The 14,889-nt window shown below is 36.6% G+C and overlaps 1 protein-coding gene across 12 annotated transcripts in view; it reads right to left on the reverse strand.

The window, feature by feature from the left end:
• Nucleotides 1–14,889, reverse strand: part of FAM184A (family with sequence similarity 184 member A) — a 188,547-nt gene that overhangs the window by 35,162 nt on the left and 138,496 nt on the right. For all 12 annotated transcript variants that reach the window (XR_010158166.1, XR_010158165.1, XM_063813399.1 and 9 more), the window contains 3 exons: nucleotides 13,901–14,062; nucleotides 10,952–11,073; nucleotides 10,350–10,500 (listed from right to left, as the gene is read on the reverse strand). Coding sequence is in view for 10 of the 12 variants with exons in the window: in XM_063813399.1 (XP_063669469.1) it covers nucleotides 10,350–10,500; nucleotides 10,952–11,073; nucleotides 13,901–14,062 (435 nt within the window). In the remaining 2 variants the exon portion in view is untranslated. The remainder of the gene's footprint in view (nucleotides 1–10,349; nucleotides 10,501–10,951; nucleotides 11,074–13,900; nucleotides 14,063–14,889) is intronic.

Raw genomic sequence — 14,889 nt, forward strand, 5'->3', positions numbered from 1 at the left:
TGCACCAAGAAGCAGGCTCTCATCAGACACCAAATCTGCTGGCACCCTGATCTTGGACTTCCCAGAATCCAGAACTGTGAGAAATGAATTTCTGTTGTGGGCAGGCACAGTGGCTCATGTAATCCCAGCATTTTGGAAGGCCGAGGCGGGAGGACTGCTTGAGCTCACAAGTTCATGACCAGCCTGGGCAATAAAGTAAGACCCTGTTGCTACAAAAAAAAAAAAAACAAAATTAGCTGGCATAGTGGCATGTACCTGTAGTGCCAGCTACTCAGAAGGCTGAAGTTAGAGAATCACTTGAGCCCAGGGGGTCAAGACCACACTGAGCCATGATTGTACTACTGCACTCCAGCCTGAGAGACACAGCAAGACCCTATCTCAAAAAATCATAAAGTAAATTTTAATTAATGAATTTTGTTTTAAAGCCATCCAATCTATGGTATTCTGTTATTGCAGTCCAAGTGAAGACACCATGTCTGCTTAAATAAATACTGGATAAACTAAACATTTGTATGTAAAAATACTTATTTGGGAAGCATTCTATATGAGTAAGATCCACGTTAACAAAAAGATGGCCTATATAATAGTCAATTTGTTTTAAAGCATCTTAAATTTGTTAATTTTTGAGATTCATGAAAAGAGCCTTAAGAGAGCCTTTTCAACTGAGAAGACTTAGAGACTTCAGCATAGTGAGTTTACTGAATGTATTTCAGGAATTCTATTATTGAAGGATAGATATAATGAGACGTTGAGATAAGTGAGGAAGAAAATTTACAATAACTAAAAAAAGTTGCTGCAGTTAATTAGAAATTTAGCACTTGGTACATAAAAAACAATGTTCTTAGTTATCTAATTGTTCTAAACCTCAGTTTAATCATTTAGAAAATAGGACAAGGTTTTACATGCTTGTAATTTGCAAACATGTTATTATACAAATACTGAAATCCATTGAATTGTAAGCTTTTAGAGGACAGAAACCTGTCTTATTCACATTCTGCATCCAAACTGGTGCCTGGCACAGGGTAAATGTTTAACGAATGTTTATTCAAAAACTTAACGAATGATATGAACTCTTAACATTGATTAGTTTTTGCTACTCTCTAAATTAATTCTCTCCTAATAATAGCAGAAAGAGAAAATTCTAGATTGCTAAAAAGAAAACATATTATTTGTCCGGAAAATATAAATCTGAACACAGAAAGGCTTCTAAGAGGAAAGCAATGTTCATTGAGTGACACCTAGCTTGTCCTACCTTAATCTATTCTCCACACGGCAGCCAGTTTTGAAATCACAGTATTTGAATATTTCACCCTCCTGCTGATCAAAGCCCTTCAACAGTTCACTGCTCTTTGGATAAAGTCCCAAATCCCTAACAAGGCAAAGAAGGCCTGGCGTGATCTGATCCTGCCTACCTCCCCAGCTTCCTAGCTCTCACTCTCCAGAATAAAGGTGTCATCAGGGCTTCCTCAGGGGCTGTGCACACACTGCCCCCTCTGCTCAGAATGCTGTTCTTCTGGCCAGGTCTCAGGTAAAGAATTCCACATTTAGAGACGCCTTCCCCAAGTTACACATGAATGTTTACCACAGTTGCAATTTAACACCCAATTTGCAGTTCAGATTGTAAGCTCCAGGAAGGCAAAGATCACTCTGAGCCAGTTACTATTCTGGCACAAGGCCTAGCATATCAGAGGCACTTCATTTTGACTGAATAAACGGATAAATGCATGAAAGAACATGCAAAAGTAATTTCTTACTACTGATTTCAATACCTCGAATTAAAATAAATAAATAAATAAATAAATATGGAGGTGATGTGGGCCAAGATTAGAGCCACTTAAAAAGCCAGAGGGTTGGCCGGGTGCGGTGGCTCACACCTGTAATCCCAGCACTTTGGGAGGCTGGGGCAGGTGGATCACAAGGTCAAGAGATTGAGACCACCCTGGCTAACATGGTGAAACCCTGTCTCTACTAAAAATACAAAAAATCAGCTGGGCATGGTTGCGCGCACCTGTAGTCCCAGCTACTTGGGACGCTGAGGCAGGAGAATTGCTTGAACCCGGGAGGCGGAGGTTGCAGTGAACCGAGATTGCACCACTGCACTCCAGCCTGGGCAACAGAGCGAGACTCCATCTCAAAATAAATAAATAAATAAATAAATAAAAAGCCAGAGGGTTATCATCACACAAAGCCTTTGAAGCCACACTGAATACTGGGAGTGGGAAATAGGAGACACCCAGAAGACTAATTATAATTTATCAGAATCACCATACTATTGTGTAATCAGAGCAACATTGCCATAGGGCTTAATAAAAAGCACTACTAATGCATTACACGTACAAGATATTCCACATGCATATATCCATGAATTTCCATAATTGTTATTGCTCGACTTTCAATTCTACTTTGAATAAGAAATCTGAAGCAATAGAAAGGAATTCTCATTACTGACAAAACCTGTGTCATTTAAAAAATTTCTAACTTCTTGAAACAATATTGATACTAGTCTTACATTGTAATTCAAGTAAAATACATTAAAGTTTTAAAAAATTCCAATTTCAGGCCAGGCATGGTGGCTCATGTCTGTAATCCCAGCACTTTGGGAGGCTGAGGCAGTGGATCGCTTGAGCCCAGGAGTTCGAGACCAGCCTGGGTAACATGGTGAAAACCTGTATCTACAAAAAATGCAAAAATTAACTGAGTGTGGTGATACCTGCCTGTAGTTTCAGCTACTTGGGAGGCTGAGAAGTGGGAGGATCACTTGAGCCTGAAAAGTTGAGGGTGTAGTGAGCCATGATTGTGCCACTGCACTCCAGCCTAGGCAACAGAGTGAGACCCTGTCTCCAAAAAAGAAAAAAATGTCCAATTTCAACATTTAAAATACAACACTATAACTTCTCAAAGCAAATTATGTAAACTCTTTTTCTAATGTTAATTTCAAGTATACTAATATCTAGAGGAAAGCAACCAATAAATCTAAGATACAGAAGTGGGATTCAAAGCTCTGAAAATTTCCCAAAACAAAAAGTCACAAACTGTTGTTCGATATTTAACTAAAATTCAATGACATGAATTTCATTCATACAAATAAAATGAAGGTAGAAACAAGCTAATGTGTTAAGTTATGCTTAATACTTTTTCTCAGAGACTCGGTCTAACATAACTTCATAATCATATGATCACTGAACCCTTTCAGATTGAAAATATTTTAATTATTTTTAGTATCTCATCACATGAAAGAGAAACAGATTAAGTTGATTTGTTACTATAATGCTGTCTAAATGTTCTTAAGCATTTTTTAAGTGTGTCCTGGGCTGCAGCACCTCTGAAGTCACCGACTGTTCTGCATTTCATCACAGGTGTTACTACAGTACTTCATAGAACAGATTTTGCTCAGTATTCATTAAAGACTGCCCAGTATTCTTAACACACACTCTCTTTTAAAGCTAGGTACAGATTTCATAGTTCCATCTCTTCATTCTCTTCTCCTAAAGGTGACAATTTAAGAACTGGATGGACTTAAATTCTAATAAGGGAGTTTTGGGTAGGGAAAAGAAAATTAAATATTAATTCATAATAAAATTATTTAGATCAATTCAGAAAACAATTTAGCATCATTTATCTTAGAAGAAAAAATCTTAAGAGGAAGAATACTAACCACATAAGTGTGATAAAAGAGGATATTATGTAGCCAAAGTAATAATGTCATTCAGTTTTTTGATTGAAGAGAAATTAAAAACTTTCATATTTAAAGGAAAATATCACCAATTAACTTTGAATTCAGGACTTGGCGTAGGAAAAATAAGGATGATGGACTTGGATTGGTTTTGGTAGACTTTAATTCCATTCCACATTTTCTAAGAAAGTGAAATTAGGTCATGCCAGCTATTCTCACTTTCCTTTCTAGCTGGCTTTTCTCTTTTCTTCATACACGATTTCTCTTTAGTCTTTTTGTTTCTCTCTCTTATGACTTTCCCTTATCTTACTCCAGCCATCTCTTTCCCCCAGGGCTCTGAAAGTACATTCAACATAGGTTCCTGCTTTCCTGACGGCTAGAGAGAGGACTCAGAGCCTTCAGGGTCAGCTTCACTATCTGCTGTCACTGCTCAGGGAACCTGTCAAGGAATCTGACTGAGTTATCTTAGGAAGAGATTTTATTTTTGAGACAGAATCTCACTCCATCACCCAAGCTGGAGTGCAGTGGTGTGATCTCGGCTCACTGCAGCCTCTGTCTCCCGTGTTTAAGCCATTCTCATGCCTCAGCCTCCCAAGCAGCTGGAATTACACGTGTGCATGACCATGCCTGGCTAATTTTTTTTTTTTTTTTTTTTGTACTTTTTGTAGAGACAGGATTTCTCTATGTTGGCCAGGCTGGTCTTGAATTCCTGGCCTCAGGTGATCCACCCACCTCGGCCTCCCACATGCTGGGATTACAGGCGTGAGCCACCAGACCCAAACAGGAAGAGATCATTATTCTAGGTATCTTGCTATTCCCTCTACCTCAGAATCTACTTCCATCTATTCTTCCATTGAAAGTTGAAAGGTAGTGGTATGGCTGGGCGTGGTGGCTCACACCTGTAATCCCAGCACTTTGGGAGGCAGAGGTGGACAGATCACTTGAAGTTGGGAGTTCAAGAACAGCCTGGCCAACGTGGCAAAACCCATCTCTACTAAAAATACAAAAATAAGCCAGAGGTTGCAGTGAGCCAAGATCACCTCACAGCACTCCAGCCTGGGTGACTAAGTGAAACTCCATCTCAAAAAAAAAAAAAAAAAAAAAAATTAAAAGAGACAGAATACATTTCTTGCTAACATAATGAAAATTCAAAGCTAAGAAAAAGAATAGCAGCCGGGCGCGGTGGCTCACACCTGTAATCCCAGGACTTTGGGAGGCCGAAGCAGGTGGATCACCTGAGGTCAGGAGTTCAAGACCAGCCTGGCCAACATGGTGAAACCTCGTCTCTACTAAAAATATGAAAATTAACCAGGCAGTGACATGCACCTGTAGTCCCAGCTACTTGGGAGGCTGAGGCTGGAGAATCACTTCAACCCAGGAGGCGGAGGTTGCAGTGATACAGTGGGCTGAGATTGCGCAACTGCACTTCAGCCTGGGTGACACAGCAAGACTCCATCTCAGGGGAAAAAAAAAACAAAAACAACAGCAGAATGAGTACTGAGCTCTAATGCCAAATTTAGTCAATATTTTCATGATCTAGATAGTCTGCATCAGTGCTCTTTAACTGAAACATGAATGTGAGCCACATGTACAATTTAAAGTTTTTCAGTAACCATATTTAAAAGAGCAAAAAGAAAGGATACTTACTATCATATTGGATAGCATTGGTCTAAAAATCAGAAAGCAGTTTACAACAAACCTTACTGAAACTGGCTTTTCAACTGCTCTTGATCAAGAGCATTTATTTTAATGCTGTTTCTTAGTCTAGTCATTGCCCTTTCCTACTGAGTATGAAAAATTCTAAAATACTCTATGATTGTAAAATCAATACATCTAAGAGAAAACTTACCATCTCATCTCCCCAATCACCCACACCCCACCCCAAATAAATAGCTCATCTTGACTTCCTTGTCTCAGATGATGATTTCCTTTTTGTCTGGCTCAAACCCAAGTCAACTTTAATATTTTCTTCTCTTCTACCAAAGCAGATGATTGATCCTTTTACAGTTTCTCTTGCACTTGCAGTGAGATAAACTTAATCCAGGTCCTAATTGGGCAGCATTATTTGTATTTCATGTATCTGAAAACGTCTTTGGTCTCTGTGCCTCATTCTGTTCACTCTATTCAACAATTGCCAAGTGCTTACTATGTGCCCAGGCACAGTTTTAGGTGCTGGGGATACCCCAGTGAATACCACAAAGGTCCAGGTCTCGTGGAACTTACATGTGAATAGGTGAGAGAATCAATATATACTGTGTAGAAGTACATGTTCTGAAGGAATACAAAGGAGAACAAAGCATAGGAGGCTAGTGAATGATGATGGTGCTATTTTAGAGTAAGTAAAGAAAGCTCTTTTTGTGGAGTTAAGATTTGAGTAGATAACTGATTAAGTGAAGGGAAAAGCTGTGCAGATCTCTAGAAAGTGGGTTCCATGTGGAAGGACTGGTAGGTGCAAAGTCCCCAAGATGGGTTCAGCTTGTTGTGTGTGTTCCAAGAACTGCAAGGATCCAGCATGGCTGTAAAAAAGAAAGGGAGAGAGTGACAGGAGATGATGTTGGCAATGCAGCCAGAGACCAGATCATGAGCGTAGTAGAGGCTATGGCATGAGTGTGGACTGTATTCTAATTGTGGTAGGTAGTCACCAGGCATCTTGAAACAGGATAGTAATATAATCCAACTTAATATTTTAAGAGCATCACTTTGGCTGGTTAGAAAATAATCTGTAGGTGGTAAAGAGTAGAAACAAGGTAACAGTTGCAGTACAGGAAAGAACTACAAGTGTCCTGGAATCAGATGGTGGTAGAGGTAGTAGGGAGAAGCAGGCAGGTCCTGGATCTATTCTGAAGGTAGAGCAGTGGGGACTGCTGATGAACTAGTTGTCTGGTGTACAAGACAGGAGTCCAAGATGGCTGAGCAGTGAACAGTGAACGGACGCTAGTTCTAGAAAGAGCAGTTTGGCTGAGGTTGAGGGGTGCTGGCGGTACATGGTATCCATTCAAGAGTTCAGTTCCAAACACTTTAATTTAGATATTTAAATTGAAATGTCTCTATTTCATTCTTACTTCAATATAAAAGTCATATTAAGCTTCCTAAAATAAAATTTTCAACATGTTATTCTCTTTTCCACAAACCTTTGACAGAATCTCATAGTTTACCAAGTAATCTTTAAACTCCTAAGCTTGGAAGTCAAGGTTTTCCACAATAACCTCTACCCAAACTGCCCCCAACACTGTTTTTCTTATTACTGTATTCCTCGTAGTGCCTGGGAAATATACACGTATGTTTAATAAAATGTTTACTAAGTGAATAAAAACCTTTGTATTTTTGTCACTCCTCTGTGTTCATCCTTTGCCCTATTCATGAGTCCCACTAAAGCTGGCCTCCTCAATGAAACCTTCCCCAAGCACACTGGCTATATTATACTGTTTCTTGACTTTATACTCCTGACCAGTTGTATGCTGGTAAATGTTTAACAGCTCTCTGAAAAGCAATGACCTGATTTGTAGAATTTGCTGATATCTGTGATATAAATGCAACTACCACAGGAGACTGCAAGTCATCAACATGATGTCCCCCAATGTGGTGCTGGTAAGAGAGGTGCACAATTAGCTATGATGAGCTGGTAGGAGCCAGCTCCAACACATCATTACTCAGTACAAACTGCTTGGATCATTTTTAAAGTCACCTACTGCACAGTGACTTTTATTTTAAGTACCTATATATAAATCTTCCTATTAGATTGTAAATTTGTGAAGTGTAAACATTGTGTCAGAAACAGGGCTATAATCAGCTAAATGACTTTGTCTCAAAGTTCACATCTACAAAATGGAGAGTCAGACTCAAACCGTAAAATTCCACAGTTCTGTGTCTCAATGGTCTGTGCATCTCCCTTAATTTTTCAGTACAATGCTTTAAGGCTGAATAAGTAAATCATTATATTGGACCCAAAATAAAATCTGCCTTAAAAAAGATGAAAGAAAGGAACAAGTGATGGCATTTTAAAATCACAAATAGAAAATATGATCACAGAAAACTGTATGTAATCACTTTTCCTTGGATAGAGTTGAAGAATAAGAATGTAGTTTTTTCACTTTAAAGAATTCAAATGTATACACTGATCAACCCAAGAAGCATAATTAGCCTTGGACTAAAGTGTAATCATTGGACAGAAAGAGAGAACACAATGAAATATTAAAAGGAAACTAAAAGATACAAAATTGACTGAATCGTAGCACAGAATGAAAATAATAGCTTTTGGAAAATTCCATGAAGTGAAAAACATCTGATTCAAGTAAAATGAAAATTTTATGCTTTTAATGCTCATTTTTAGATAGGCAGCCCATGATGGCCGGCTTAAATCTAATTTAACTCTCAAGAGATTCATAGGAAAGACAAGTTATTTCACTCCTTTCCTCTAAATAGGATGAAATTCAGGTATGTTAAGGCATAAAAATCTCATGTTTTTCACTCAGAAATAGTTAAAATATGTGAAAACGCACATCCTCTGATACTTTTTCATAGCATATGCCTCTGCCTAAGACCTAGCCACTCCAATTCTATTCCTGTCTTACTCCTTTAATATCATGAATCCCAAGCCATGTCTGTTTCCCTTATGTGCTGAATGCTGCTGGCCTTGCGGGGCTAAAGGAAATGAGTGAGACCAGTAGGAGTGAAGGCAGTGAAAGGGTCCTAGGGGTAGGGCTGGGGGTGGAGGTTATGGGGAACAGGGCTTAGCAGCAGGGGCAGGCAAGCAGAAGGTGGTAGAGGGGCTTTAGAGCACAGGCTCTAGAAATCCATCCAAAGGAGTCGAGACAACAAGATCCAGAGCCAAGAAGGAAGGTTTTGTCCATAACGACATTCCATTTAAAAAGAACCACTGGTCCTACTATAATTTTTTGTCATCTAATATGCCTAGAAAGGATGAAACCTTGATAGCATCATACCCATTTTTACTTTAATGGGGCATCTTTTTGTGCACTTGTTTTCTTAATTTTCTTCAGGCATAGACAATCCTGGAGTGCAACAGCTACTTGCCAGTTTCTCTATGGCAATGCGTGTGCCTAAACAATTTAGAAGTGGGGAGAAAGGAAGATATTATAATCTTGGAAATGGTCTGATGGCATGGAGCATCACAGAATAGTTTTACCTTTGGAACCAATTAATTCCCGGTTATCTTGATATTTATGGTTAATCTGCTTTGAAAATTGATTTAGAAATTCTGTAAAGCTGGCAAAAACTGGAGCTAATATGTAATACATTATTTTATGATATACAGAACCACAAGATGCAAAGCATTAGGTCCTCTCAGGAAAGAACTGCAGAATAGACACCCAAAGAAAAAAAGAAGAAAACAAAATTCAGAGATGTATGGATGACATCTGACAAACTAATACAAGAGATTAAAGGAATAACAAATAAAACAATTTGATAGAAAATAGGCAGGAGAAGCGGTGGGCCACTTTACAGTGCAAACCCAGCCAAAAACTGTCTATGTTCAATACTTTCTGGTTGAAAAAATATATCTCTATTAAATAATCAAAGTAATTTAATCTTTCTACGGGCAGAATCTTACTACTTGTCTAACAATAGGGGATCAGTAGCACCCTACCCAGTAAAATCTGTCCTTGTGGGTCCCTAAAAGGAATGTAAAATAAGTCTATCATAAGCAATGCTAATGTGGTGTCCAAATTCTAGTAAAAGTTGTTTCCTTGTTCTTTTTTTTTTGTCTGAGTTTCAAGTGACTGACAGAAGCTCATATATACACAAATGTAAACATACATATGTATTCTCTCTTTTCAGAGTAACATTATAATTATGAGATACTAGACACAAATTGGCAGGCCCCAAGTATTCTTGAAAGACACTGCATGTATGTAGCTATGTAACAAATGATCTTACAAAAAGTCTATCCTATTTATTTTGAAATTCATCATGCTCACAAATAGAAAGATAATGGTAGGTTTCTGGAACTACATTATTGAGCTGCTTCTTGTCTAAGTTCTGCACTTGCTTATCAACTGGTGATTCATGCAGTTAATCCTATTTAATGACTTGCTCTGCAGAAGAATGTTAAGAATTAATAAATTTAAAAGTTGTGTAAATGAGTGAAAATGTGCAAATTCTTTTAATTACAGTTACAAATGTTATGGAAATAAGCAAGCATAACATAAGAACACAGATTTAGGAATATTACCACCTTTTGTTTATGTTATACTCTAAGGGGCTTAAAGCATTTTGAAGGATAGCAGGCAATGCTCCATTGGTGAGAAAAGTAAGCTGTTCATTTTTGGTAAGTGGTTTTAGGTAATCATGATACATATAATAAATTCTACCCTCTGTTGCCCAAACAGTATCTAAGGACATGAAAAAAGATTTTATGCTTTCAAAACATAGGTAACTTTCCCATTTAAAATCTTAAATATATTCAGGTCAAATATTAAACTAAAAAATCATAATAAATTCTTCTCGGTATTCAGACTGCATATATAACAATGATTTAGCAAAATGTTTTATAAGTTTATAAATACATCTTCCTGGTTTTATGTATTTTTAGAAGTTTTAAGTTTGTCCCATGAAAAATAACAAAATTCAGTGAATTAACAGAGTTTTACAATATTTGCCTAGCCAGAGAATGTCAAGGGAGATGAACCTTCATCATGTACACATTATTAATTACCTGGTTTAAGAGATCTTCTACTTTCTTCTGCCATGAATCTCTTGCTGCATTTTTCTCTCGCTCTTTCAACTGCAAAAGTTGAGACATTGCTGACTTCTTATCCTCTTCATGTTGAAGCCTTAACTCTTCACGAAGTTTAGAACACTCTTGTCTAAAATAAAACAACTGCATTTACTTTGTAAAGAGAATTATTCCTTTCACTGACTGTAATAGAGTCTACAGGTTTTTTAAGCGCTTAATTAATCCTCTTCAAAAGTCTATGACGCTGAGGAAAGCAGATTATTTACTTAAGGGCTGTAAAGTAAATTGGTAACTTACCCCAATATCACTCATTTATCAATTTATTAACAGCAGAATAGGTACCAGAACAAATAAGTCTTCTGACTTTAGGTTAGTTTACTGCCTATTTTATATTCAAGGAAATGCAAAAAGTAAATCTGAATTCAAATGGAAAATAAATCCAATTTCTCTGTCTCTAATCACAGGAAATTTTAATTTAAAATACTGCTACTATGTCTTCAACAATAGTATAATGTGAGTCATACAAGAGAAAAACTTTCTTGCATGTCTTTATTGATAAGATTACAGAATAAAAAATGTACCTAAGATTTTCAGTCCACTTGATTTCTAAGTCATGGGCCATTTTGTCCACTTTGAGCTTCTCTTCTTCTTTCATGGCAGCAATTGTTTCTTCATGCTGTTGCCTTTCTTGTTCTAGCTCACCCTGAAGAATAAAAACTTTTCAATGAAGACTAAACTTCAAAAACAAACACTGCTGGTTATTTTAAATAAGTAAAGTGCTTGTATTAAAACTTTTAATTTTAAATTCTTACAGCCCAATACTTGATAATGCTATCTGTGAAAATGACTCAAGATTTTCTGAAAATAAAATATGTAAGACAAATTTTATATTTTACATGTTCTTGTCTAAACTATATTTTATTAAGGCTTATATCACAAATTATTTAAATAGTTTAAAGTCAGCATTAATCATCTTAATTACATTTTCCATATATTAGGTATCTAACGGTAGACTGATCATCCAATTACCTTTACCTGTACACCCATTACATAGACAGATATGTTATTCAAATTCACTTATATTCAAAAGTATGTTACTTGCTCAAAACTTAAGTATATAGCTGTACCTGACACCATAAAAATAATTATGCAGAATTTAGGCTAGTGTTTTTATTATGTAACTGCAAACTAGTGGTCCGTGTGTTCACTGTTATGGTAATATGCTGCAATATATACACAATTCCTGTAGATTAGCATGAATCAAGTGGCTCTGTGGAGCCTGGGGATAGAGGTGACCTGTTTGGACAACAGTGGCAACCATCGGCCCCCGCCAGCAGAGCAGCTGCTCTTGGGACACAAGGCAGAAGAGGAGCAGATGATGGTCTATCTTCCTGTTATCACAATGACCCTTTCTAGATCATCCACTTGCTAATGACATGTGGTGTGGCAGTTTTTGAAGGGTATACCCAGATTAATGAGAAAAAAACAAGCCAATGTTGAAATTGCCATTCTACATTGCTGGCCTGGTTACTAAGCAGTAAGTATTGAGAATTGAAGGCAGCCATCTTAGCCAACTGTTCTTTTCACTAAGTGTTTTGCCTCTAGTAATTCTTTAATTTTCCGCCAAAGGCAACATTAAACGGAGTAGATTGCTTAAAATGTATTTCTTTTCCTCAATGCAAAGTACATCATTAGACATTATTGGGGTAGGTTAAAGGAAAAGAGGTACCAAAAAAACACTTGGTCTTAAAGAGCTTACGCAGAGTTGTGGTAAACCAGGATGCAGCATCTATATTTTCTCAGTTAAAATTCTCCAGCAGAACAGAAAATGAACAATTGATAGAGTTTTGCTTAAAATGTTTATTATTTTCTACTACTGGACAGAAGTACAATGTAAATATGAAAAAAGACCTGAAAGAAATGAAACTGAATCAGTAAGCCCAATACTCAGTGCCAGGACAGCCGGGGGAAAGGCAGCCAGGATAAAATACCTTAAAGTCAGGAACTGGGTGTGCACCAAGGCAAGAGAGAACTTCCATGATACCATATAAACACAACCTATATTCAATTAACATTCATTAGAAATATTTCAACTGTCTACTTTTAAATATATTTGTATTACCTTAAAATATCATTTTCCTTTTATTTGTTCACAATGGAAAAAACACCTCTTAATATAGTTTGGTCATCGAGTTCAGCTTCACACCACAGAATGCTACCATTGAGATTATAGTCAATATATTTGGCATCACAGAAACTAAATATATCAAGTTGTATATTATACTAGCTCTAAATTCCAATTATTTCTTGTTATATATTAACACTGTCATATCACACAGCCACCGGAGAAAGGTAAACATAAGGAAATGATTCGAGGAAAATGAAGTAATTTATTGTCACATAATTCAAAATGGAAGGTAAATATTCAATGCACACAGAATATATCATAGATAAAATATAAATAGAATTATGTATGCCCCACACTCAAGGTAAATTCACTAAAGTGTCCTTGTTTATATGCTTTTGAAATGTCACCAATTCTGAACTAAAAAAGAAAATCTGAAATAATATTAGTAAAAGGCAGTATTTACTGAGTGTTTACTATTTTGCTAAGCACTGTGCTATATAAATGGTTCATCTCATTTAATTATTACAACAGTGCTGTGAAGAGTGTTATTACCCCCCACCTCTCCTTCATTGTGCAGATGTGGAAGGTGAGGCTTTGCACAAAGCTACACACTATGTGGTGGATTCAGAATTTACATACAACCAACCCTGACTTCAGAGCCTATACTCTAAACCATCTCTCCGAAGGAAAAGATTAAGAACTTCCTGGGTAGTATACACCCAGTTTTATGGATTCTTTTTCTCTACTATCTAAGACAATCTAAATCTTTGCTGTGCTTCATAAGAGTGGAAGAAAAAAGGCAGAGTCTTTCTGAAATCTGCAGACACAGAGAAGCACTTAGTTGCTGTATATGAGAGTTCTACCTCTTACTAGTAAAAGAATTGCACGTTCCAATTGTTATCGGTTGAACTGGGTCCCCAAAAAGATATACTGAAGTCCTACCCTCCCAATACCTCAGAATGTGACTTTATTTGGAAATACAGTCAGTACAGATGTATTAAGTTAAGATGATGTCAAACTGGAGTAGAATGAGCCCTTGTTCCAATATGCCTGGTATCCTTGTAAGATGTGAAGATAGGCAGAGATGGAAATTATGTTGCCGAATGCCAAGAATGCCTGGTGCTACCAGAAGCTGGAAAATACAAGGACGGATCTTCCCTTAGAGTTTAGGAAGGAACATAGCTGTGCCAACACCTTGATGTTGGACTTCTAGCCTCCAGAGCTATGAGAGAATAAATTTCTGTTGTTTTAAATTCCCTAGTTTGTAGTACCTTGTTATGGTAGTTCTAAGAACTAATATACTAATTATATACAATGTGCTGTTTAAATAGCTCTAGGTCAAATGGCTAAATTATATTTTTATTTTGCCACTGTTTAGATTGCAGTAGAATTATGAAATTACCTCCACATTTAATAGAGCATCCTTGGTCTCCTTTAGGCTGTCTTTAGTCAAGTCAAGCTCATTCTGAAGCCTTTCCTGGGAGTCCTGAAGACTAGCAATAAGTCCTTCTGCAGAGCCAAGACCTTGTTCACTTTTCCTTACCATATCTTGGAGGTGGCCAATCTGTAAGTAAATAGAGTACTTTTAATATATTTCGTTGTAATAGAATAGCAAAATAGTCTTACAATTTCTTCCTAAAGTTTTTTATTTAGTTGTAATTTTACTGAATGGATGATTTCCTGATTAATTTGGAAAAAGCACTCAAATAACCATGACAGCTTTCTTCTGCTGTGTTTTGAAAAGACTTTCACATTTAAGATCTTCTTTTTTCATGACAACCATGTAAAGGAATAGATATACCTTTGTTTAACAAAGAGAATTCCTAGTTCCACCATATAATAAAATACCTATAAGAAGCTGAAGCAAGATAAAGATTATATAAAAGAGTAAAACAAAATTTTAGATAAAAATATCTTAAAAACCATCCTTTAAAATTTAATCACATATTTCATTTGAGTCCATATCTCCTGCTATTTGCAAAGGGGATAAATTTAGGTCAATATTGATAAGCTGGTAAATGTATTATAAACTAGAGTAAGTTATGATTCCTGTGTTTCCATACAAAATTTCTCATTAAATCTTTAAGAGTTGAATTTATACACTCGAAATTAGAAGCCAATAGACAATTGCTGATTAAGCATATCCCTACCATAAAGTTATGAATACTAAAATACATACATGAAATATTTCAAATTATTTAGGACAATGCTATAAAGTAAAAACCGCATTCTTATAAAATGGCCAAGCCTATGAAATTTCTACAAAAGTTGAAATTGGTAATTTTAAAATAATACCTATTTTTCCTTGTAAATACAGACATTACAAAAAAAAAAATACAAAAATTCTCCTTTAATCCTTCTCTGACCCACAGTTCCCTCCCCAAGTGCACA

This window comes from Pan troglodytes, chromosome 5, assembly GCF_028858775.2.
Source record: "Pan troglodytes isolate AG18354 chromosome 5, NHGRI_mPanTro3-v2.0_pri, whole genome shotgun sequence".
In the NCBI taxonomy this organism is placed as follows: domain Eukaryota; kingdom Metazoa; phylum Chordata; class Mammalia; order Primates; family Hominidae; genus Pan; species Pan troglodytes.